At 50.1% G+C, this 24,995-nt stretch overlaps 2 protein-coding genes across 3 annotated transcripts in view; one reads left to right on the forward strand and one right to left on the reverse strand.

Moving 5' to 3' along the window:
• Nucleotides 1-24,995, reverse strand: part of NECAB3 (N-terminal EF-hand calcium binding protein 3) — a 50,378-nt gene that overhangs the window by 15,239 nt on the left and 10,144 nt on the right. For both annotated transcript variants that reach the window (XM_062588855.1, XM_062588856.1), the window contains exons 2-5: nt 24,932-24,956; nt 23,044-23,152; nt 12,926-12,951; nt 12,368-12,465 (exon numbers count right to left, since the gene is read on the reverse strand). In XM_062588855.1, the coding sequence (XP_062444839.1) occupies nt 12,368-12,465; nt 12,926-12,951; nt 23,044-23,152; nt 24,932-24,956 (258 nt within the window). The remainder of the gene's footprint in view (nt 1-12,367; nt 12,466-12,925; nt 12,952-23,043; nt 23,153-24,931; nt 24,957-24,995) is intronic.
• ACTL10 (actin like 10) lies at nt 226-1,344 on the forward strand. Its single transcript, XM_062589366.1, has one exon. It carries the CDS (start codon nt 226-228, stop codon nt 1,342-1,344), a length of 1,119 nt encoding a protein of 372 aa, XP_062445350.1.

Genomic DNA, 24,995 nt, shown 5'->3' on the forward strand with positions numbered 1-24,995 from the left:
AAGAGGCAAGGTTGAGGCATATACTTCGAAACCTGCCTGTAGGTAGGCACAGCCCCCCTCTGCCAGGGCTGTGAGCTGCAGACTCTCTTGCAGAGGCAGGTACCAATGCCTGATTTGCCCAGTCAAGGCTCTCCTCTTGTTCTATTGCAGGGTGAGAGTCTCCCTCCATCTCAGCCCTAATGGTGCCTCTGGGGCCGGAGTCCTTCAGGAGTGCCAGTAGCCATCATGGAAAAGACTGCAGTCATTATAGACAATGGTAGCAGCTTCACTCGGGCAGGCTTTGCAGGCCAGAAAAAACCCACATTTGTGCTAAGGACCATGTCTTTGCATCCCACCTGCCCAGGTGCAATATGGGAGACCCCATGTCATCTCACTCCAGCTGAGAGTGGGATAGGCTTTGCCACAGAATCCAGGACTTACCCACTCAAGCATGGCATCATTGTAGACTGGGACAGCATGGAAAACCTGTGGAATCACCTGTTCTTCTGCGGCCTGAAAGCTCTCCCAGAGGAACACCCAGTGCTCATGACTGACTCCCCGTCTTGCCCCACCACTAACCGGGAAAAAGTGGCAGAGGTTCTTTTTGAGACCTTCAGAGTGCCTGCCTTGCATGTGGCTAACACGGGGTTCCTTTCCCTCTGTGCCTATGGCAGAGTCACTGGTTTGGCTGTGGAGGCTGGAGCAGGAGTGTCTCATGTCACCTCTGTCTGCTTGGGCCAGACCTGGAGGGAGGCCACCTACCGCCTTGATGTGGCTGGTTGCTTTCTCTCCAATTATTTGCATAACCTGCTGATGAAGAGCTCCAATGATCCCCCAGTTTTGAAGGCCTTGAAGAAGAAGACTGTGATCCAGTTGAAGAAGCAATGTTGCTATGTCTCCATGGACTATGAAGGAGACCTGCAAGACCAAGCCCACCATCACCCAGCAGGATTCCAGACCCCCGACGGGCACTGGATAACCCTGGATAAGGAACGATTCTGCTGCCCTGAGCCACTCTTCCAACCAAAGCTACTCAACCAAAGTTCCCCAGGGCTCCACCTCTTGGCCTTCCAAAGCCTCCAGAAGATACCAGATCACTGCAGGAGGGACATGATGGGTAATGTTGTGCTATCAGGTGGCTCCTCAATGTTTCCTGGCTTTCCAGAGAGGATGTGCTTGGAGTTGAATGCCTTGTTCCATGGCACAGACTGTCAGATTAAACTTCTGGCCACCCCAGAGAGGTGCATGGCAGCCTGGGCTGGAGGCTCGATGACAGCATCACTCAAATCCTTCCAGCACATGTGGATGGGAAAGGGTGAGTACAAGGAGCATGGTGCAGAATATGTGCATACAAAGTTCCAGTAGTCAGACAACAACCATGCATTCAAAATGTCCAGCTAGTATGGCTGGACTTCTGCCAGAAGAAGTTGAAGTTGCTGTGGGAGGAAGGTCTCCAACATGATACCTTCATCTGTGCTGCCTGCTTGGGCCAGGAGTTAAGGCTCTGGGTGGGGACTGAGGGCCAGTCATGCATCGCTGACAGAATACAAAGTAGATTCTAATGTTCCAAAACAGCTAAACTGCATTTAATCTACACTCTAGGTTATTTCTCTGCCCATCCAACATCACTGAAATAAGTACATTTCCAGTCAGGCCTGCAACACAACCACAACTTGTGATAAGCATTCAAGCCACTCTGATTATATGAGTGCAGTCAGTCTAAGACCGAGCCTTGATGCTGGAGGTTGAAGATCACGCGTATCCAGAACAACGCACCAAAGATGGCCTTTTTGAATTCTTTACCTGCAGCTGTCTGCAAAGAAATGGAGTCTCCTCCTGCAGGCACAAGGTATCCCACAGAAAGGAAGCCTCCTTCTGGTAGTCAAGGCAGCAGGACCTCTGAAGTCCACAAGAGAAGTCATAGAGGTGGGAGGAAAGAGCTGAGAAAGAGGTCTTCAGGGAACTTGCTCTACAGGAATAATACAGGAGGTGATTTCTTACCTTCACATCACAGCAGCTAATCACTGGGTGCAGAATATCAGCTAGTGAAACTAGCTCATGAAACTGAATTCACTGTCTCTGTAATTTTGCTATGAAGCTCATGTGGTCTTTCAGGGAGCTGATTCAGCTCACTGAACTGGCAGAAAACAGCTCACTCATCTTTCTTCTGATGGTTTTGCAAACTGACTCATCTCAGTAAAGAGTTAGAAAAGGATCAGATGTGGCACAGAGGAAGCAACTGGAAAATGCTCTCCAGCTGTCCTGTGTAACTGCTCATGTAAGACCTTTGAGGGACAGGAAAACCATGGCACAAACCATGGCATATCATTGTGAGCACAAGATGCAGGACTGGCGGTAAAAGGTCAAGGACAGAGTCTCCATGCATTGCAGGAGAGCTGGCTGGTTTGCAGGAACATATGGGAGAGTTCAACCCCTTCCTTGAAAGGATGATAAGACAGACTGAACCTACCATCACTGGCCTCCCCATGGTGTCCTCATGCACTCACCAATGCTGCAGCACAGATCAGGAGCCAGACTGACTTCACCCCCTCCAGGCCCTGTGAACTCCCTCACTTGTGTCCAAAATAGATTTCACTGACGTTATCAGCATTATTAAGGTCAAATACTTCAAATTCTTATTGTGTTTCTTTCCAAGATGCAGAAGAATTGAGGATCTTGAATTCTAAAAGCTCTGCATAAAAGCACTTGAATTTAACACTTCTGATGCTGGTGTCAAAAATCTGTTCAGGAGGGTGGACGGGAGGGTGGAGCTTGAGCTCCATACAATTTCCTGGCTACTCAAGTGTGGCTCTGGGCCAGAGCTGAGCCAGAGGTCCAGCCCCACAACTGTGTCAACCTAGGGCTGCTGGAACAGTTCTATCAGGCTTAGGAAGGGAATGAGGCAGGAGAAGCTGCTATAGCAGCATCATTTAGGTTTTGGTACCTGGTTCACTGCTGGTACCTGGTACCCACTGGTTTGCTTCCTTGCACTGGAATGGGGCAGTGCTAATGTGCACGATCCCAGCACAGCAGAACCTGGCCTGCAGTGGCATTTCAGCAGCTAATCTAAAGGCCACTGTCACTTCTCAATCGATCTTCAAGTTCTGCCCTACTCCTGCTTGATGAAGTTGCTTTCTTTTGCAGGAGACAGCCTGCAAGAGGACTGCCTGTCCTACCCAGAGATGCATGCAGCCTGCAGGGAACACAGAGACCCTCTGCCATTACCAGGTCCCCTGCTAGCTCACTGAGGGTGAAGGGGTGGGGGACCTTGCCACATAGGCCCCTTCTTCTGGGCACAAACCCCAGCAGAAAGCACAAGTGTGGCATGAGATCCCTGCACTCATCTCAGGGATGTCTTCGTCCTCAGGTTGGGGCTGAAAGGGCTGCCAGTCTTTCCAAAGGGCTGTTGGACATAGGGATAATCTGGAGCCAGATACCCTTGCCCCTTCCACCTACGGTGCCCACATCCTTCATCTCACATGCCCATCACCACTGCTGTGCAGCCCTGGTTTACCTCTGCTGGTGGTAGTGCCACCTCTGCGGCACAGCTGAGGAGTGGCACCGGGTTACCTCCTGCAAACCCTGGGACCTCGCTCCTAGGGAGTACAGCCAGACCCAGAGGACAGTCTAGACTCCGTTGCGGGAGAGATGAAAAGTTTCTGATCTAATTACGCAACTGGACATGCTCATCCAAACCCAGCAGCTATTCCATCTGGAGCTGGAAATAGCTTTGTTTGAAGACATAACCCCACAGGGCTGCAGTGTTAATGAATACCAGCTCCTGGCCTTGAAAGCTGAGAGGAAGCCTCATCTACAGAGAGCTGCCTTGGGCTCGTGCTGAAGTGGGTGGAAAGGACAACTTCAGCTGGTCTTTGTAGACCTCCCCACTCCCAGGGTGAGCAGAGAGCCCTTAGCATTACTACTGATAGATTTTCATGTGTGTTTTTAAAAATAAACCTCATTTTCTGCCAGAGTAAGAAGATGGCCAAGAACCAGCTGAATTGCTCCAGCAGCAATTGGACAGCAGAGCAATTATAGCTCTGTGCCTCTGCTTCCCTCAGCCAAGCATCCCAGTCTGCTCCTACTGGGCTCTCCTGACCTGTTTATGCTCAAAGAGAGGAGGTAACACAGCATTCATCAGCCAGAAACTTCCCGATTAGATGAAGGTGGCCCAAACCTGCAGAAGATGGATACCACAGGATCTGGAGACTCCAGGCAGGGATCCTAGCATGAACCAAGCAGATACCAGGGACAAAGGCTCACAAGCAGCAATGGACTCCTACCCACCCCCACACAGTTCTCCAGGTAGGCTGTGGATTCCCATACCATGAGAAGATTTAACTAGACATAACTTCCACTCCACCCAGATCCTCTAGCAAAGTGTCTGAGTTTTTGTCTAGACATCTTAGAGCAATGGCTCAGTCTTCTAGCCATTGGAGATGAGCAGGAGTGGAAGCAACAGAAGGAGGAGAAGCCAGGCTAAAGCCAGTGCAGAGCCCCTTCTTCCTTGGAGCTGTTCCCCTTTCCTGAGAGCACCCCACGTCTCAGCCGACTCCTATTGCACAATCTATTGCAAAGCCAGAAGGGCTGGTCTGGCTTTGGGAGTTTGAAGCCACTCCATTTGCCCCTCATTCATCTTCCCACTCCCAAAGGGTTTTGGCACTGAAATCCCCACTAGCATTGCTCCTCTGTGTTTGCTTAATTCCCACCAGCTCAGACATGCTTCCCTCACTTATAGTGGAACAAATTACACACAAACCTTCCCTAGGACAGTGTTAGAAAGAAAGATGGAGAATATTAATTGAATGGCTCCCAATTGAGGCCCATTGGAAAGGATACATTATTCATCTCCATTGTTGGGCACAATCCATTTTGTTTCAGAGATGGAACTGGTCCAGAATTCAAATGTCTTTGCCCCTCTTTCTGTACTGAGAGCATCTCCCGCAGTGAGCAACCTTTGCAACCTTATGGACCTGCTTAATGAGACATATTCTGTTTCCTGCCACTGCCTATTGAGCCTCCTGCTGGGGCCGGCAGAAGCCCCTGCTGCCTTGGCATATTGATATTTCCCCTTGCACAGGAGCTGAATGCTTCTCCCCAACTGTGTCATTCCCATTCAAAGGATGAAGCGCTGGAAGAAGGCACAACCACAAGCCAGCCTTGCAGCATTTTCCATCCTTTCAGTTTTCAAAGGTGGCCTAATCGCTGAGCTCAAGGTAACTTTCAGCTCACCTTGGGGAAGCCATGCTCTGGACACTTCAAGACCAACTCAGGATGCCTCAAGGCTGTCTCCTGCTAAAACAGATGCAAGTTGAAGCCCAAACCTCACGGATCTTCCAGGAGAACACCAGACTTAATCCTGATCCCCTTTACATCAGGCTCACATCCCACTAAAGGAATTAATCTTGAAACTGGATTCAGCAGAAGGTCACATATTATCTTAGGAACAGGCAGAAAGGCAGCTGCTCTCTCTCTCTCTCTCTCTCTCTCTCTCACACACACACACACACACACACACACACACACACACACACACACCATTTCACTGCTGTGGAGGGCACATCAGGGCTGGCTTTCAGGCCTGCCCCTCTCAGCCTTCCCTCTTCCCTCAGCTCACCCAGCTCTGTTGTCACACACCTGATTGCAGCCTGCCTGGGGCTGGGGAGGAGTAACAGCAAGCGTTCCCAGGGCAGATGACGGCAGCACACTGGCCCAGGTTGCTGCCTAGTCCTGCCTTTGTGGTGTCCTCTTTCTGAGTCTGAATGCCAGCTCAGGTGTCCCATGCTCAGAGGGGACTGGCGCCCTGTGCTGCTCTGCATGGGATCCCTTTCACTGTCTACACAGGCATGGGGGACACCAGGATGCTGGGATACCTGTGCAGCCTGCATTTGGGGCAGTCCCTACGGGGTGCCTAATGCTGTTACAGGCTTGGGCTGCCATTACAAGCTCACCGTCAGCAATACACAAGCACAGAGGTCAGGCTGCTAACCAGACCTTTTTGGAGGCTCAGATATGCTCCTCCTCACAGAGCAACCAATACGTGCCCACACAGCTTTGAAGCTCATCCAACATCTCTCAGCACAAAAGTGAGTCCCTTCCTCCCAGCTTCCACACACCAATTTGCTCTGCAAGGGCAAAGCACCAACCCACCCCGACACATCCATATTTCAAGCACACATTGCACATGGCAAGCTAGCACCTTCCTGCCTCTTGCCTAAGCAAACACAACATACACTGGAGAATATCACCAGAGGGAATGGTGGAAACAAGTATTTCTCAAGAGAGCCACGTGAAATTCCCAGAAATCCAGCAGAAAGCACTAGAGTTCCCAGCCTCAGGGCCCACCATGCGCAGAACAAGGCGAGCCCCCGGGGCACAGCCAGGCAATGCTCTACTAAACCATCCTCTACTCCCAGTTTGAAAAATGGTTCCTCCTCCAGCACCAAGCAATGGACATCTTGTGCTTGGGGTCAAAGGGAAAATTTCATCAGGCACCAAATGCTAGTCCACCCCAAAAGCCAGTCCACCCATTTGCACCACCAGGAAAATTTCGTGTCAGGGGAGGGAGTCAACTGAAAATGCACTTTCACTGTGATTCAGCTTCCAGGCCCCCTCCGCACTGCTCACTTAGGGAGAAACAGCAAAATCCTCATCAGGGACTGGAGTAAGGAGTTCAAATTTATCTGTAAATAGAATTTCAATAAAAATATGTTTTGCTGGGCATACAGTACACATTATTTTCTGCCTATAGAAAAGATTCTTGGAATGGAGGAAATAACTCAGCAAGAATAAGAGCTTGTTTGTTGTGGACTAGCATTTTCAGCTCCATTGACTGAGATGAAAATCCGAAAGGTCTCAAGCCTCTGTCCCAAGACCAGAGATTCCCGGTGTGACACCACACAGGAAGAGATACCCACACTGTCCCCAGCAGGACAACTTCTGCAGCTGATAGTGTTACCGACTGCATGAAGACATTGTTGTCTCTACTAAGATGGGGTTTTTTTATGCCAAGACCTGTTGCAATTATGCTTTTGAGAGGTTTTAATGGTTTCTTATGACAGTGGTTAAACTTTGGACAGGGAATGGGATAGGTGGTTACATGCTTCCCGCCAAGGGAGAAATAGGAGCATTTAACTTGGAAGTATATCTATAGGTTAGTTTGCAGTGTCTGCAAAATAATGAACAAAAAGATTTTAGTATATAGTTTCCCTATAAGAAACATCAGACTGTTTTCCCAAGGTATTTCCATAAAACACTTCCTCCTCTTACGATACTATATTACAAATGCGAAGGTTAATGACAGAATAAGGTATATTTAGTACATCGAAGCAAAGCTATTGATAGTAATATTTTACAAACGCCTACGGAAGTGATGGAATTTGGAGGGAAAAAAACTCTCTTCTCCTGGAAAAGCATCTTTCCATTACTGCTTTTCTACCAGCCCAGAGAGGAAGGATGTGAACATAAGAACACCTAATGATTTGGCTTTGTTTTTGCAACCTGTGGATTCCTAAGGGAGGTCATTAGCAAGTTTACTGCCTACACATACGATATTCCCTACAAAATTGCTATCACTTAGATGGTGAGAAGGATGAACAGGGTTTGCATTTTTCTGTGCTTTATTGCAATGTTTATGCAGCAGTCTCCAACATGTACTGTAGGCTCCAGATCAGGAGCCTGTCAGAGAAGAGGCAGCAGATGAGACAGGCCACTTGATCTATGCTAGGTGTCCTGGCCAGCAGGGACAGCAGCAGCACGCGCAGAGATGGGAATCCTGAATACCAAAAAGGCTTTCAATGGCTCCCGACCAAACCACAACTCCTGAAAACAGAACTTCAGCATATTTACTCCAAACTTTGATTTCCTTATTTCCCTCCCTTACTTCTGCTTCCCCTTTACTCTCCTTTTGCTCATTGCTCAGAGGTGTAAGCTTTGGCTAAAACCTTCCCATAAAACTCTAATAACCCCATTACCCCAAAACAACCCAAGGCTGGGTCTCATTTGAAAATGCAGCCACAGGAATATATTCAAGTCACAGCAGGTAAGAAAGTAGCACTTATCATCTCTGCCAGCCTCTAACAACAACAAAATTCCCCCACCTCTAGCAAGAGCCCTGGCTGTAGTATTGCTTTTCCCTGTCTTCTCTCTGGTACCAAGCCCAGCTGGCCAGCAAAGTGCCACGGAGGAGCTCCGAGGAAGGGTCAGTGTCTGTGTCAGGATAACCAAGAGCTCAGGGCTGGGTCTTGCCCATGGGGTGAGAGCAGCGCTGCGAGTGCTGCACTCTCAAGGCCTCGAGCGTCCTTTCCCATGGCCGGGCAGATCTAAACTAAGGTGGAAAAAGCAAGTCCACAAAAATCTGTTCCAACAGAGAAAGCCCATTTCCCTTTTCCAGAGCAAACTTGTGACTTCAGAAATCCCTGCCCAGCTCCATTTGCTCGGGGCTGGGTCCAAGGGCTTATCCCCCCACCCAACAAAACAAAACAAAAAAACCCAGCATTGCTCTCTGCCATGTGTCCTGCCCCTCTGCAAATGTCAGCCAAGGAAAGACATCAGGGCCCACAGGAATTGGACAAAGAGGATTTGGCCTCAACACAGCGCTCGAGTCTGGCAAGGCTTCTGTCTGCTCACGCCGAGAGTCTGTCACCAGCCCTGGAACGGGATCCAGCTCCCCGGCGAGCAGTCCCGCCTGCTCGCCTGGCCACAGCCTCCAGTCCTCTGCGCAACGCCGCGGGGCTGCACGGAGCCCAGAGAGAGCATGTGCTCAAGCCCAAAGAAAGGGCCAGAAGGAGATAAGAAAAATGAGAAGTTAATTTAAGAAAATGAGCGGTTCAGGGTGCATGCTGAACGGGCCCTCAGAGCAATGTGCAATTATAATAAAGCTCACTGGGATGTTTACACCAGAAACTATTAAATGAATGAATACATCATGCCAATACTGTGAAGTAGACAGCAACTGCACTGTCCTTTGGAGAAACACATGAACAGTTAATGAATTCATTATACAAAAGGGAAAGAAGAGATATAAAGCATAGTTCTCTGAAGAGGACTTGTTCTCTCTCTCTGGACTTGCATTTAATAAACTTGTACAGTGAGATGCTGCTGAGCCTGGATCTGACCAGAGGAAAGCTCAGACAGAGGGTAAGATCCTGGCAGATGGAGCGAGACACAAACACTTCCACTACAGCTCTGCAGAGCTGACAGCCAAGGACTGGGTCCCCTCTTTCTTCTCCATTTGATCAATAAGTGACCAGAGGTTTTCCCCTAGCCACCTTCTCTGTGACGGCTGACTCATCCCTGCCAAAACCTCCCCTGTGCCCTTAGCAGGTATCTGCCATGGAAAAGTTTGGCCTAAATCTCTTCCTGAAAAGTTCTGGACAATTCATGTTGTCAGCATTACACCTATGCTGCCCTTAACTCTTAATTACAGGAGCTAAGACTTGGCAACCGGTCCTGGCTCCCTTGCTGGGAAAGGGAAATAATTGCTGGACCCCTCTGCTGCAGGACTGGGCAGCAGGACAGACTCAGCTGGTCTGCAGAGCCGGCGTCCCTGGCTGCTCTGCTGGTGATGTCTCTGCTCCTGAGTGAGGCCAGTGCTACCAGCCAAGACACAGGTACCTCTGTCAATCCGCCAGGACCTATCCACATCCTTCCCCAATCCACGTACAAAGCTGAGGGTCTACACTGACCACAACGGCTGCTGTCCTCTACCTGAGGAGCACTGGCGGCACATGGAGCTGAGGCCTGCAAGTCTGGGCTGAGGACACAGCTGACTGTGACTGTACAGTTAACCGTGTGTCCAACTGGAGAAAGGACTAATGCCTAGAGCATCCCAAAGGGAGCCAGGATGTCTGGACTCTTTTTTGGCTTTGTTCTGCACTCGAGTAGCAGCAAGTGAAGGGCTGAGGTTGGAGCAGCCTGCCAGAGCTAAGTGACCAGGGGCAGCTTATGGAGAGTGGGGGGCTGTAAACATGATAACCCTGTCACCTGGGCAGCAGGGAGAGAGAAGCACCTGAGCCTGCTGGCCTAGTGATGCTGAGCTGTAGTTTTACTCCACTAGGCTTTAACATCTGATCCCTGGAAAAGCCCTGCTGTAGAGCAAAACAGACCCCACTCCTCATCTTCTCAGGCCTGGGACTGCAGGGCCTTCAGGTGTCCATGAACTTGTTTGAGCTATCAGCTCACGTACAGAGTCTGCACATGGCAGCAAGAAGCTCAGCAGGCAGCTGAGACCCATCACATTTGGGGCTGGACTCGCTCCCACCTCCCAGCCAAGCAGAATAAAGCATCCCAGACACGTCCACACTGCACTTCAATCACAAGAGCCCTGCGGCTTCATGTGCTTTACTGGTTGGTGCAAAATCCTACTTATTCCCCTGTTTCCATGAGCACACGTCATTCAGCCACTCCATATCATGCACCAAACAGTTGCACTGAAGGGAAAGAAAGGGCCAGCCCTCCCCACAGCTGTCAAATAGACTCAGCCTCAAGCACACAGCTAAACCATCTTATACACTTAAGATACAAACAGGGATGCTGGTCCCCAAGGACGGTTCCCATCCAGTATTCACAGCACAGTTTTCTCGCAGCTGTATTTGGCCTGCAATGCTGCGCACTGCAGACCTCTGCCCTCAAACGTGGAGACAGGCAGGCTCATAAAGCAGGGCACTGCATGGCCTAATTAACACTCTCAGATCTGCCTTCCAACAGTACGAGCTGCAGGAGGAAGGAAAGAGTTCCCAGCAGGGATGAACTCAGCACAAGGCTGGCAGTCAACAAATTTCACCATTTCTTCCCTTATCAGGAGACTCTCTTCAACATTGTGTGATTTCCCCAAATAGCCCTCTCACTGCACTGAATCGCGACTGCTCCGTGGGAGCCAAGACCTGAGGCACAGTAAGCACAGGCCAGGCTGAGCTCAGGCTGCCTGGGGCTCTTTGGTGTAGACTTGAGTCAAGGTCCCTCCTTCACTTCATGCCTGGTTGTGGACAAAATCTTGCTTTGGCTCGGAGATGCAGCATGGATATCTGTGGTTGCCACCTGCACTCCTCCCTCCTCTAACAGCCACTACCTGGCTGCCGCTGCATCCAATGGGTTGCCAGTGTTCTGCTTGCAGGGCTCTCATGTGCCCAGAAGAGTAGAGAGAAGCCTAACAGGCTCTTCAGAAGTGCCTCTGGGGAAGGGAACAGACAGGAACTAAAAGGAGCAGCCACTTGCTCTGCAAGTTTTGCAAGCAACCAGCATGCAATTGCCCAACATGCTGAGCTGAGGGATCCTTCCAGATGCAGAGCCCCATCATGGTTGGCGTGGTGGGACCCATTTCTGCCAAGTCAGCCCCATTCTGCTGGATTTGGGCAGCCTTGTGAGTTTGGGACCTCATCTTTGCAGAGGAGATGGGTGTTTAACCCTGACTGCAGTTTCCTGGGCAAGTTCTCACTTCGTGCAGTCTCTGGTGACTAGTACCATTGCAGTGGAAGGGCCAGCCAACAAAGAGCACGACGAGTGCAGGCCTCACGCTGGGACACGGCTGTGCTGTCTGCACCTCCTGTAGATTGTGCCACTCTGTGGGAGCATCCCAAACACTGAGGACAGCTCTGTGTGCCCCAGGTAGGCTCCACTGGGCAGCAGCCCCAAAACAGAGTAGGCAGCTATGTTTGGAGAACATGAGGATCTGTAAAGGGGGAACTGCGCCACTACCATGCCATTCGCTGGCAGAGGGTCTCACAGATGGGAGGAATTAAAAGTTTCCTCTGTGGCCCTCTACTAATGCAGAGCGGTGAGAGCTTACACTCCTACGCAGGTCACAGGTAGAGCAACTCCCCTCTGTTTCTCACCTTCTGGGGACTTGTCCAGTTGAGGCTGTGAAGCAAGCTCTCGCTTACCCTGAAGTGATACCTGCTCTAGGAGCCTTTCCCAGCCTAGAAACTACGGCCCGTTCCCTAGACTGCCTCTGAGACTGCACGGGAGCACAAGGGAAGGATGGGCCCTTTTTGCTGCAAGATAGAAGAAACAGCGATGGTCCCAGAAGTGGTTTTCCTGGGCGGGACTTCACATGTAGGATAGACACCCAAAAGCATTTCCTGAGCACCAATGTGCGAGCCCTTCCTTTCCTCCAGCATGGCTCCTCCTCCAGGCATACTGCAGGCCATGCTGCAGCAGCAGTCACTGCACGTCAAGATAACTGAAGCATGCACAGGCAATCTGACACATCGGGGAGATGCCACCTCTGCTGCCTACGAAACCATGGCTTTCTATGAACACAGATGGCCATATCACACATGGTCTAACACTAAGAAAGAAGCAGAGATCACCATGACTTCTGTTGTGCCAACCCAGATGCTCTGTCATCCCAACACAGTGCTGCAAAAGTCTCCTATGAACCCATCCTTACCAGCTTGGTTTTGTCCATGGCTGCCAGGACAGCAGAGTTCAGGGTTTCCAGTGCAGAAAGCACATGTCTGTATTCTCCAAGATACTCTGAGAAATAATCTGAAGCAGGAGAGAAGACTACAGTTAGCTTCCCAAACATCTCCTTCTCCTTCCACCCCTGCACAAGCTCCAGCTGAGGCACCCACCTGCCCTGTCCTAGGCCACGTCGCTTCCTGCCTGCCTGGCCCTGGCCATAGCCACAAGGGCGCCACGCTCAGCCCTTGGTGCTGCATGGCCCATGTCGCAGCATTCACGTCCCTCTCTCAGGAGCGATGTCTCCTGCCTTGCACCACAGGAACCAAAATTGAGAGCCCTTTCCTACCCCTGGGGACAAAATGCCCTGGAGAAAAGCACAGATGCCATGCAACGTCCTGTCAGGACAGCTGGGATTCACGTGAAGGGACCATCAGTGTCACTTAGCCAGGAGGCCAAGCCCTGACCACATCAGCAATGCATAAAACCCCCCTGCAAACCCTCCAGAGACAACGTGTTTGGAGAGCAGGAGTAGCAGTCTACTTACCACACAACTTCTCCGTGTCTACATTGCTGCAAGAAACAGAAAAACAAACTCTTGTTAGAAGGTGGGGGTGGTTTAGGAGAAACAGCCATAGGGAGCAGTGTCTTGAGAGTTCATTTTGAGTACTTGATTTTAAAACAAATTTTAAATTTGTTATTGTTCTGCCAGCATATTTTTAAGAGCATATAGGCGTAACAGGCATTAGACAGATTAGTGTCTCCTCAAAGCCCTACTCTTCCCATGCCACAGGAGCCTCTGGCTGCTGCTCCCACCAAGTGGCCTCTCTCCTGCTCTCCATTTGGTCCTAAACTTGGTACAGGTTGAGCAGCATCCTGGAGCTCTGTGGGGCCTGGCTGCCAGTACCTAGCTGTCCCCAAACCCCTCTGAGGGGGCAAGTGGCTCCTCAAGTGACCAGCAGCCGCAGTGCAGGGTAAACCCTGGGTATTTTGGGATGCACCACCTGGCTCCCTGACCCACTCCAGTTTCAGTAGGACCCTCTTAGGCAAGGACAGTCCTAGTCATCTAGGGCTGCCTGCAGGCTTCCAGGGGGCGCAGGGCTAAACAGCTTCATGGGTTACATGGTCAATTCCCAAAACGAGTCATTCCTGCCGCAAAGGCCATTAAAGCAGGGACCTGAGTAAAAAAACCTTGAGGGGTGACCATGGAGGGGCACAACCCTCCGCCCCTGCGTGGCAGCAACGTGCACTGCACAGGAGAACCATTGCTGGCGTATGTGCAGGTCTGGGACATGTCATGAGGTTTACAACACCTGCAGCCACTGAGCGCATGCCAAAGAGAAAACCAAACCCTGAAAAGCTCGTTCCTTCACCAAACCTCCAAGAATCCAGTGGGAAAAAGCAGTGTTTGCCCAAGTAAGTAGAGACGCTGCACTGCTGCGTGCAAGCACGAAGCAGTGCGGCCACCCTCGCTCTGCTGACTTCTCCCTTGACACACACAGCTCTGCAAGCCTAACAGCCGTCTCCTGACCGCACAGCTGAGGGGCATTGCGGACAGAACGGGCTGTGCTCCCTCGCTGTGATAATCAAGGCAACACCGAGGTGCAGAGGGAGGAGGAAACGGAGCTCAGGAATAGCTGCAAGCGCTCGGCACCGGGACGGGCATCCGACACAATCACAGGTTTACCCCAAGCCGACAGACGAATTCAGGCGGCCAAAGCTGCCGAGGCGGAGCTGCCCGGGACGCCCACAGGGAAAACGCCCCGGGATGTCATTTATTCAAACCAGCCTCCTCTCAAGAAATTCTGCTGGGTCAAAAATCCCCTAAAGGACTGCAGCTATTTTTATTCCTGACTTGGAAGGTAAAAGAGAGTTTGAAAGAAAGATTTTTTTTTTTTTTAATGCTTAAGTGCCATCGCATGTGGACGTGCTGATGATCCCTGGAGTGTCAAACAAGCGTGAGGATGGCTGCAGCCACTCTGCTCAGGGAGCTCACGGCATCGCTTCTGCCGCAGCCGGTGCAGCATGGGCAAACTCAAGCCACTGCTGCCTTGCACCATTCCTCCGCTGCCGCTGCTCCCAAGGACAAAGTGGCAAAAACGCCCCAAGGAGAAATTAGACGAGAGCATGTCCAAAATGCCGTGCCAGGAACAGCCTCAGGGATTTAATGAAAACCTTTCTACAACTTTCCCCCAAAGATCAAAGGCTGGTTTCAGGGTCTCTGTGCTTCCACTGCACTTCTACTTCATTTTCTTTAATAATCATAGTGCTTCAAAATCATGAAAACATGCAAACTGCTTTGGGCAAGGACATGCCCACGCTTCTTATTTTTGATCTGCCATATATCTCAAATTTTAGGTTTCTCCATTCCTTATATGGAAAACACCACATCCCTTTCAGTGCTTCTATTGCTAAGAGACCTTTCTACCTAGACCAGCAAGCTTTAACAGCGCAGCAGATTGCACGGCGTCGCAGTTTCACGCTTAGTAATACAAGCCCAACCCTCACGAAGAAGAGGGAGCAGCAGGCTCAGGACTCAGGTGCAATGCAGCCAATTGGCAAAGTCCCCATGAACCAGGGCAGTGTCCCCAGCTGCTCTGGGAAGTGACATGGACCCATGGGGTCCCAGAGCAGCGACCAGGATGCGCAGTGAACTACGGGGACTGGCTGTAGGTGACGATTCCAGAGGAAGGAGCTGACTCAGAAGGAGGATGCTCTTGTCCTTATGGTTTGCTGGAGAACTCACTTTAAGGGTACCTTAACGATGGGAGTGATTTGAAACAAAACCTGGTCATGTTGCCAAAAGCAGATTAATCTGAGAAGATCCTCAAGAGAACCCAAACCCCTTTAGTGTGAGAAGACATCACAGAGCCATGGCAGGGGCCTGACCTCCTCACTGCAGACCCCTGGCTTTAGCTTAGTTGCCATAGAACACCTTCTTGGCCAACAGAGATGGGCAGTTTTCAGGTATGATCTCACTGATCTACTTTAAGCTCCTGCTCTAGGATCTGGTTAAGCTGGGGCTCTGGCACACTGATCTGGCACTGCAGACAGTATTTAAGGTGGTTAAAAATACGGTTTCCCCTCAAGACACAAGACAGATTATCAGCAAAACCAAAGCAGAACTAGAATCCTGACAACTCTACTCTGTCAAACCTTGCTGGTCCCATCTTTGAGCAGCTCCAAAAATCCACCCAAAGCTCTGCTAGGGTGATTGGGGTTTGAGGCACAAGTTACAATTGGAAAAATGTCTTACTCCTCCTTAATTTTTTTCACATATTTTCTGAAAGTTGCCTGGAGCCTGCAGTGTAGCCAGGAGCACCCTGCTGCTGCATGGTCACAAGAGATGGTGGCATGGCAGCACCTGCTGGCTTTACTTGTCAAAACAGTGCCACAGAGTAATAACCGGAACCACTGATTTCCCCTCAAAGACATGGCTAAAATTCACAAAAGAGGAGGTGTGGACCCAAGCTAGCAACATGCACAGTTACGCTCCGAAGGGATGTTACTCAGGTGGCCGTGCGTCTAGAACCTAGAGCTGGGAACCGTTTCATGAGGATGGAGAGGGGGCCTCCAGCTGATACCATCGCTCAGTTCCCAATCCCAACTCTAGTGAGCGGTGTCCATGTGACGAAAAGCTGCTACCAACACCAACTCTACGGCTTTTCAGGAGAGGCCGGCAGTTTATTAATAATCTTTTGTATTCTGTCTTGCTGCATAAAAACAAATATTAACTAGTTAATCACACTGAACGACTAAATACTGAACCAATCACTGAGAAAGATCTTGTGGCTAAACCAACCCTCCATGGGTTATCCAGTGGAAGATCTGCTTCCTTTCCAACACAGTCTGCCAAACCCTGACCCATTCACTGGACTGCGGTGTAGAGCAGATTCCACTTTGCTCTCGCTCTGAAATCCCTTTTCTCACTCCAAGAGCCATATTCTCTCTCCAAAACACTTACCCTCTCTTACTCTCCACATTTCCACATAGCTGTGTTTTGACTGTTCTCAAATCCCTGATTAATTGTAATTAAGCTTGAACTGATGATGAAGGGTGTCATCATTATGTCATTGGGACTTTGTCAGAACGCGCCTGGAATATATGCAAGAAAATATCAATCAGCTTCAGCAAAGCAGATGGGATTTTTTTTTAAAAAAAAATCATTTATTGTTCATATTGGAGAACTCTGATCATCACAGATCTGGCTTCCAGATCTTTACAGTAAACTCCAGAGAGTTTCAGTTACTTTCCCAAGTTCAAAGACTGGCAGAAGCTGAGAGGTTGAGTATCTGACCAAACAGAGAGACAGGAAGAAAGTTTATACAACTCATTTCTTCCACAGGACCAGAAGCTTGAGGTTATTTCATCTGAGAGTTTTTTTTTTAAAAATACAAGGGTCAGTGTTCCTACTTCCTTCTCAGCTCTTCAGCTCAAAGCTTCATGTGGCTCCAGATCAGAGACACTTGGCAGCCTACCCCAGATTTCCTCTCACAGTGATCTGACCACTATATCTCGCAGAAAGGACAATTCGCTGGACCTTATTTTTCTAAATTTCCCAGGACAGAAAGTTATGTGAGAGCTATATGACGCTTGTCGGGGTAGATTTCATCAGTCTCCCACAAATAGCAATAAGCATACAACACAACAACGTTCAGCCCAAAGGCCTTGATAGTCCAACGGCTGGGAGGACCAACTCCCGCACCGAGACCTTGGGTGACGTGGCTGGAACACGGACAGACAGACAGCAACTCAGAGAGCTAACTGCACCCTATTTCTCCCAAAAGACACCTCTTCTGTAAAGGAGAAGTGCTTTTCACCCCTTCCAAACACATTTCTCTTTTCCTTCCCAGAAGTTTCAGTGAATGAAAAGGTCATTTTGCAGGGAGATGTATTTTTCTGTTCTGCTCCAGTGCCAGGTTTGGCACTGAACTTTTCTGACAACTTAAATGAAACAGTGAGCCTAGCTGTTGTATCAAATTGCAGAGAAAAGTTTAATTCAGTTTCAGCATAAAATATTTTTAAATGTCACATACTGAGAACAAAGAGCTATTTTAAAGCCAAAATGAAATAATTGTGATAAATGCAGAATTAAAAAAAAGTCTTCCGGGGAAATGCAAAATATTCAACCAAAACCATTCAAATACACTTTTTGGATTCAAAGTTTTTTTGTTTTTTTTTTTTTTTTTTTTTTAATAGGAAATATTCTAACTTGCTTTAATTGTTTGCACCATCCAGGCCACTGAAGGTGTGCCGAGATGCACTAAAGGTTTTATTCTACCTGCTCTAAACCATCTGATAGAGCTGACTGAACACACATGGCACCAGCATGAGCATCAGATAAAAAGGGAGGTGGAAGGAAGACTTGACAGGAAGGAAGGAGACACAAAGAGGAAAAGAGAGCGTGGTGCTGTGGCTCTCTGGAAGGAGAACGAATAATGTATGAGAGCTCTAAAATATTAATCTTCCCAGATGTCAGCTCTGTTCCCCAGCAGAGCAGATGCAGGCTTGCAGTGATGAAAGACAGTGAGGATATGTCTGGGCAGCACTCCATTACCCAGACAAGCATAATGCCTGGGTACAAAAATCTCCTTTACTCTCTCTCCTTGGGTCAAGCTGACCCTGACAAGGAAACACAGTCCTTTCAACGGAGCTCTGAGGAACACAGCACCCTCGAGGCCAAATTCACCCACTGGATTAAGTATGAAAATCTCCACCGAGGAAATACATTCATCCTCCAAGACAGAAGTTCCTATCTTGAAAAAAACTATGGGATATATAAGAAGAAAATCAGATACATTTGTACAGCTGACCATGCCTGTGCTAAACTCCTGTCCAAGGAAAAAAGGTGAGTAGGTTACAGGCCAAAACCCCACACATGTGGAGCCTGTGATTTTGGGGAACCTAATTGCTTTCCAGCTTTGTAATGCTTTGAGTTATATGACTCTTTTTTGCTGTTCTTATTTAAACCCTTGGAGCTAGTCCATCTCCTTGGTCCCCCAGGAGAAGTCTCACCCCTGGCCCACCACTGCTCAGTCCTGAAGGACCTGCATATTGAGTGCAGAGGGCAGAGGAGAATTTGCCCACTGACATCTTTTGGGGTCATGCTACAAATTGGCAATGTTTTTTCCTTGTTTTTTTTTTTCAGATTCTACAAGGCTTATCCACTGTGGTGGGCAGTAGAAAGACCCCTAGGATTTCCACGAGCTCCCTGATCCAAGCAGGCTCTCCAAGCACTATGGCAACTGGAGACAATCTTCTCACCTTAATCTCATCTCTGCTTCGCTCTGGCAGCAGGGCTACTTCTTCTCTCCACTATCTCTCAGTCTCAGGTCACATAAAAATGTATTCACTGCTCCTTCTCCTCCTGCAGACTCACCTGCCAGGATAGGACTCAACACACACCCAGAGGGGTGTATTAAAGCCGAGGTCCTCTGCACAGCTCCAGGTTTGGAGAAAGAGCTCTTTGGGCAAGGCAGAATTATTTTACTGAGCTACACCTCAGGCCCCAGACTAATGCTGGGATTGAGAGCAATGCACTCGAGACCTAGAACAGGACCAGACAGCCGCACTGACCTACATACGGGATACACCCTAGCGCAGTCGCACTGGACTAGAAGTTACTGCCCTGTGAGAGCTGCAGCCCAAGCTTCTCCTTTCAGCTGCACATCTCCCAGGGCTTTGCAAACAGATGCTGACTTGAGTTTTACTGGGATGCCCCAGGCTCCTGCAGGTCTGCTCTAGACACAGTCCCATCACCAGAGACACATGTCCTGCACCCAGGAAAGGGAGTTCCCAGAGAGACATTTTTTTTTTTTTTTTTTTTTTTTTTTTTTACCCTGCAGACAATCAGGTTCCCCACTGCCAGAGGGAGGAAATGCATCTGCTTTGAGAGGGAGCAGGGCATTTTTTTTCCTGGCCTTTCTCACCTGTGAGGCAGGTGCGGAGGCTAAAGGCAGTTGGCTGGCAGCTTCCTGACGTGCACTTGCACATTAGGTGTCTCTGAGCTGTCTGGACCTCCCTGCTCACTCCCCTGCTTGTACCCCCAGGGCAATCTTTCCTGGAGCTGCCCACCCCTTTGGAAACCAAGGGCCTGCTTGCTCCCTGGCTGCCCAGGAAACCCATTGCACTGCACACGCACAACTGCTCCACTTCCTTTTCCTACGTGTTGCTCATGAGCCCCAAGACAGCCAGCAAGCTCCTGCCACCACTCGCCTGTGTTTTTCTCTGTACTTCATGCTGTAAAGCAGCCACTGTGCAAGCCAGGGGAAGGAGCTGGTGTGCAGTGGCAGAGCACAGCTAGCATTTAACATTCCTACTTCCTAATGCCCCTTCAAAGATTTTGCTAACAGTGCATGAGCTCTCTACTGCAGGGGCTGTGCTTCACTCCCCCACCCCGGCCCAGCTGACACCCACCACCCTCACCAGCACCAGGTAACATTCAGCTGAGGCTTTCTCACACTTTTTTATCTCCTCTTCTCACCACCACCAAATCCAAAAAAAGAAAAAAAAAGAAAAAAAAATATCAGCATCTCATTCTCTGCCCGTGGTGGAGCCAAGGCAGCCCTGCTGCTGAGAGCAGGAGCTGCAGCTCCTCTCTCTTAGAAAGGTCCGAGGATATGAGCAGGGCTCAGTGACTTCTCCTTCTAACCAGGCCAGGGCAGCGCATCACTGCTCCTGTGACGGAAGAGCCACTCCAGAGCTATGCACGTTCCCGGACGGTCACATTTTCCTGTCCAGAGCAGCTGTATGGGAACAGCAGGACCCATGCATCAATACAAGCTGGGAACTTACTGAGAGGGATGGTTCCACAGGGAAGAAAGTCTCTCTGAGCACCCCAAAAATGCACATCAGAAAATCCACCTCTACAGACAAAGCCGGGAGACCCCAAATCCAGGAGGAGGTGGCAAACTCTGGGAACAGACCGAACCATTTCTGCCTGGGGCCAGGCCTGTCTCCTGAAGTCACCCATGCTGGCAGGCTCAGAGTTAGAGCACTCTGCCAGGTACGGCACTGCTGCACGTTGTTCAGAGGATGGGATACTATTTACCGGCATGATAAGCTCAGTGTCAGGCTGCCACTCTGTGAGATGCCATCTCCTCCTCCTTCACAAAGCGGACATTAGGCTGAAGAGATCTCCCTTCCTCACTGTGCAACTCCCCTGCTGCCAAATCCCAACCCTGTCCCTTTGCCGCCTGCTCAAGCCAGCATACTCGGACCTGTCGGATCCTCCCCCTGCTTCCTCCCACCATGGAAGACACTGCCTGCCTGCTCCATCATGCCCCGTGGGAGGTCTGCCCTCTCCATCCCCAAAAGGCAGAGCTAGCTCTGCCCACTAGCCTTGCCGCTCAGTGAAGCTGTCCCTAGACCGACCCTGCACATGTAGGTGCAAATCGTGTCCCAGCCAGGTCCAAGAACACAGAGCACACTTTAAACGGCCTCACAGCTGCACCATCCCATCCTCTACTGCAGAAATTAGGGCATCCTACTAGGGCTGGAGGGAAGAGGGCCTCATATGTTTGCTTGAAGTTACTAAACACAGAACTTTGGAGACCAACTGCAGGGGCCTTTTTGTTCTTCACGGCATAAAGAGATCAAAGACACAGTGGTCATGCCCTGCTAATAGATGTCACCAGCTCAATGCTGCAACTGCCACGTTGTCATAGCTACCACATTGTCATTATAAGTAACGATTTATAGAGACAGCACCGCAGCAGACAGGGCCATACACAGCTCGGGGAGATGGCCTGTTCCCCTGGGGCCATCTGTCTACACAGAGCCCACAGAGGGGCCCAGGCCAGCCTGGTACTACCAGTCAGGTCAAACAGGTGCCTGACCTGTGTCTCTGTCTATCTGGGCTCTTTCACTCCCTTGAACATAGTAGATACTCTCCCGGTGCTGAGGTGAGTGTGGAGGAATTGCCCCAACACCGGTCAGCTGCGGCCAACGAGCTGTGGCACTCCTGTCTGCAACACACAGCCCCTGGAGTTGAGGGGATCAATCATCTCCGCTCCTCAGGCTTGCAGGCATGTGTGGCACATGCCAACTCATGATAACCAGTTGTTGTATTACCAAGGCTGATGGGGAGGGATAGCTATTCTGATGCAGCATCTGAGCACCTTGCCCCAAAGTCAAGAAGAAGGGTCGCAGTTCAGCAGCCCTACCTTGTCAACAGCACGTCAGACTGTGTACGGACAACAGCTCGGGCTGCAGGCTGCTTTTCTTATTTGCTACACACCATGGTGGCACCTATGTGACTTCTGTCAGAGCCATTTCATCTGATGTGGACAGCTCGGGGAAGCCTGACCTGGAAGGCAATGCGTAAACCAGGAGATCTTTGCCATTCAGTTAAGGTCACAGTTACAACTCCTTTGTTGCAAAAACTCCTGCTTTGTTGCAATGTTTTTTTCCAGTGGTATCATATTGGGGATGACTCCAAGGTCACCCCAAACTGGAACCAGAAGAAAGGACAGATTGTGCAGGAAAGGGAATGGTTCACTGCTAAATCCCTGGCATTGCCATCCAGAAGAGATAGAGGAGGTATTCGAAGGACCCTTCCTACTGCCCACATTTTACATGCCAAACTGTCTGTGCACTCAGCAGCAGGCAGTCACATGCGGGAAGATATCCTCCAGCCCTCTCACAAGCAGCACAAAATCTCCTCCATGCAGTCCCTGTGGCTGCCTGGCCTGGCTTGCATTATATGGAATATATAGGCTTAAAGGAAAGAGGCAGTGGGGACAGCATACACTTGCACACTTCTTTGCATCTCAGCCCCACCACTAAATTGGGGGCATCATCTAAACCCACCACAGTGGCACTCAACTACAGTCAACCATCCTCATTTACACTGTTCTGGGTTGATGACAGGGGGACTTACAGTTAGGGACCGCTCACCATTTGTGGTCCATGGTGATGCACTAGTGGTTCTCAACACCTGCATTTCAGTGCAGCACAGCCCTACAGTGCCTGAGCCCTGGATCTCTGCAAAACTGAAACTTCAACGGACAGTAGCCTCTGCCTTGCTGGGGACCTATTCAGGTGCTGTTCTGATCAAAGAGGTCAGAGAGGTGCAAGAACTTCTCAGGGTGCAGGGGAAGCAGAACACAATGTATTCCTCTAGATAACACCAACCTAGAGAACACCAGAGCTAGATGCAATTACTGTTCCTGTTTAAGAGTTTCTGTTTTTAAAAGAAGCTGGCCTAAATTCACATTTACACTGACACTCATGAAGTCCATTTCTGGTGGAAAACAGCCCTTATGTAAGTGAAAAGCAGTCAGCAGGGTCAGCAGTCGCAAAGATAACTGTCTGTTCATTGCCTTCACAGCACCACACACTCCTCTTGCGTATATAGAATCTTTTCTATAGAGGTGTATATTTCTGGAAAGAGTTTTTCAAACAGCAGAATGTAATTTTAAATGGATGCTTGCTTTCGTGGTACTAAAGTAAATCTGATAATGACTGTTCTCAAAATGTCTGGCTTCTCTCGTCACCCATACTTGTAGCTGGTGCTCAATGAATTTTAACATCTGCAGGTTCCAAGAGGTGGATTTATCTCATCCTGACTATTTATTGCACCCGCCTCCAAATGCCCTCCATCTGCAGTCAAGCACTTTTATACCCTCTTTTGTCTCCTCTTCTCTGTGCCACCATGGTACTTACTCTGAATGACGCCTGTCAATGCCACTGAACAACTCCCACAGCTCCTCCGAGCTCAGGATTCCATCGGCAAAATAGTTCTTGAACTCCTCAAATGACAGTTTCCCATCATCTGCATTTAAATAAAAGGGAAGAATAATTATATATCTGCAGAAAGAAGCGTACAGGCCACAGTTATCCTTCCAGCAGCCTCTCTACTTGGAGCGTGGGATGGTTGGGCGTGTTACGCATAATAATCAGAGCAGAGATTTCCATCGGAAGCACGTCCTAACAGACAGTGTCCCCATCAAAACAAGAGAAAAAAAGAATGCTGGCAAACAAGGCCAGTGCTGCTGGAATCTCAGGTAGGAATTTCAGCTAGCCCCAACCCTTTCAAAAGATCCTGCTGTAATATTTTCAGAAATGCATGTGACACTATACTCTGTAGACTTTCCAGGCTGCATTTTCACTCAGCTCTCCACAGCATAGAGCCTATTATAAACAGCACAATGAAGACAGTATCAGCTTTTATGGAAACAAAATCTTTCAATTCATTCACAAGCTTTTTCTTTCCCTTTCGTGGAGAACTTTAACTTCTGGGTTGCATTCTGATCCAAAACAAACGTGGCTCCTGGAATCTACAATCTACCACGAAGGACAAGAGACTGATCAGAAAAGGGACTTGTGATTTTGGACTTCTTGGTTTACAAGTGCCAAATTTAAGAACTTTTAGCAGAGCCTGACTCTGAAAAGCTATGGGCTCAAGTGGGCATCCAGGAAGAGAGCCATCCAAGTGAGGGGCATGAATAAAACCCTGGGCTAAGTGCGGAGACCAAGTCGATCCTGCAAGGGATGGAAAGAAAGCCTGGGAGATCCTGGACAGCTCTGCTGCACAGCTTGGCTTGCCTGGCCCTCGCACTGCTAACAGACACACCACAGATAAGCCTATGGAGGAGGTGATGAGACATCAGGCAAGTCTTCCAGGCTGTTACCATGCTCTCACCCACAGCCATGCTCTGTGCCTGCCTCAGCCTGCAGTTCCCAAGCCCAGGAGAACAGGAGGGCAGAGCCTGGGGGATCATCCAGGGACTGGGCAGACACAGACTGGGCATGACTGACAGCCCCCTACCCACAGGGCTGGAGCAGCGCTGTTGCCCCCAGGAGAATGCCTTGAGCTCGTCTCTGCAGCACCGGAGCGTGGAGGCCTGAGGAGAAGATGTGGCTAGTGTTTCCTACCTCCCTGCTATGATGCGGTGAGGCTCGGCAGTGGCCAGCAACCATGCAACTACAGACATGGCCTGCATCCTGCTGCCCTGCTGCCTCTGCTGCCCCCTCCTCACCACACGTCCCAGCAGCGTGCTCAGCCCCGGCTGATGCACCACCGTTTACAAAGGAGCAGCAGAGAGGCACCCATAGGAACAACAGACATCATGGGAGCAGAGGCATGGGCAGAGCCAAGGAGCAACACTCGAGAGGCTCTCGTGAAAGGTGCCTGCAGGACGTGCTCCCTTCTCCTTGCCACATTGGGGCTGCTCTGCTCTGCTCCTGCTTTAGGGGAGAAAAATTCCCACCTGCCCATGCAGCTGGGGAGCCTGGAAGGAGCAGTGAGCCAGAGCTCCCTCGCCCTCCCTGCAGCACTAGCGCTGAGCTCACGCTGGGGCACCGCCGGGCTCCTCTGGACGTGGTCGTGGACATGGTCCACGTCCACCCCTCCGGAGGCAGCCCCTTGCCGGGAGAGCCTGCTTGCCCGGGCCGCATCTCTGCTCCAGCAGGGCCATTGGCTTCCAGCCGGAGAGCTCGCTGCGCTTGACCTCCTTCACTTCTTCTAGCAGCCCCCGGCAGCGAAGGGTTGTGCTGCTTCTCCCAGACCCAGGCCGCACGGGGCAGGCAGCGACGGGAGCAAAGCACTCACCGTTCTTGTCGGCTCGCCGGAAAATCTGAAAGGGAAAACACGACACGCTTTAGAGACACAGCAG

The sequence above is a fragment of the Rhea pennata genome, chromosome 16, assembly GCF_028389875.1.
Source record: "Rhea pennata isolate bPtePen1 chromosome 16, bPtePen1.pri, whole genome shotgun sequence".
Taxonomy (NCBI): domain Eukaryota; kingdom Metazoa; phylum Chordata; class Aves; order Rheiformes; family Rheidae; genus Rhea; species Rhea pennata.

What these genes read in the sequence shown, in the direction of transcription:
- ACTL10 (XM_062589366.1), top strand. Translation starts at nt 226, where the DNA reads ATGGAAAAGACTGCAGTCATTATAGACAATGGTAGCAGCTTCACTCGG.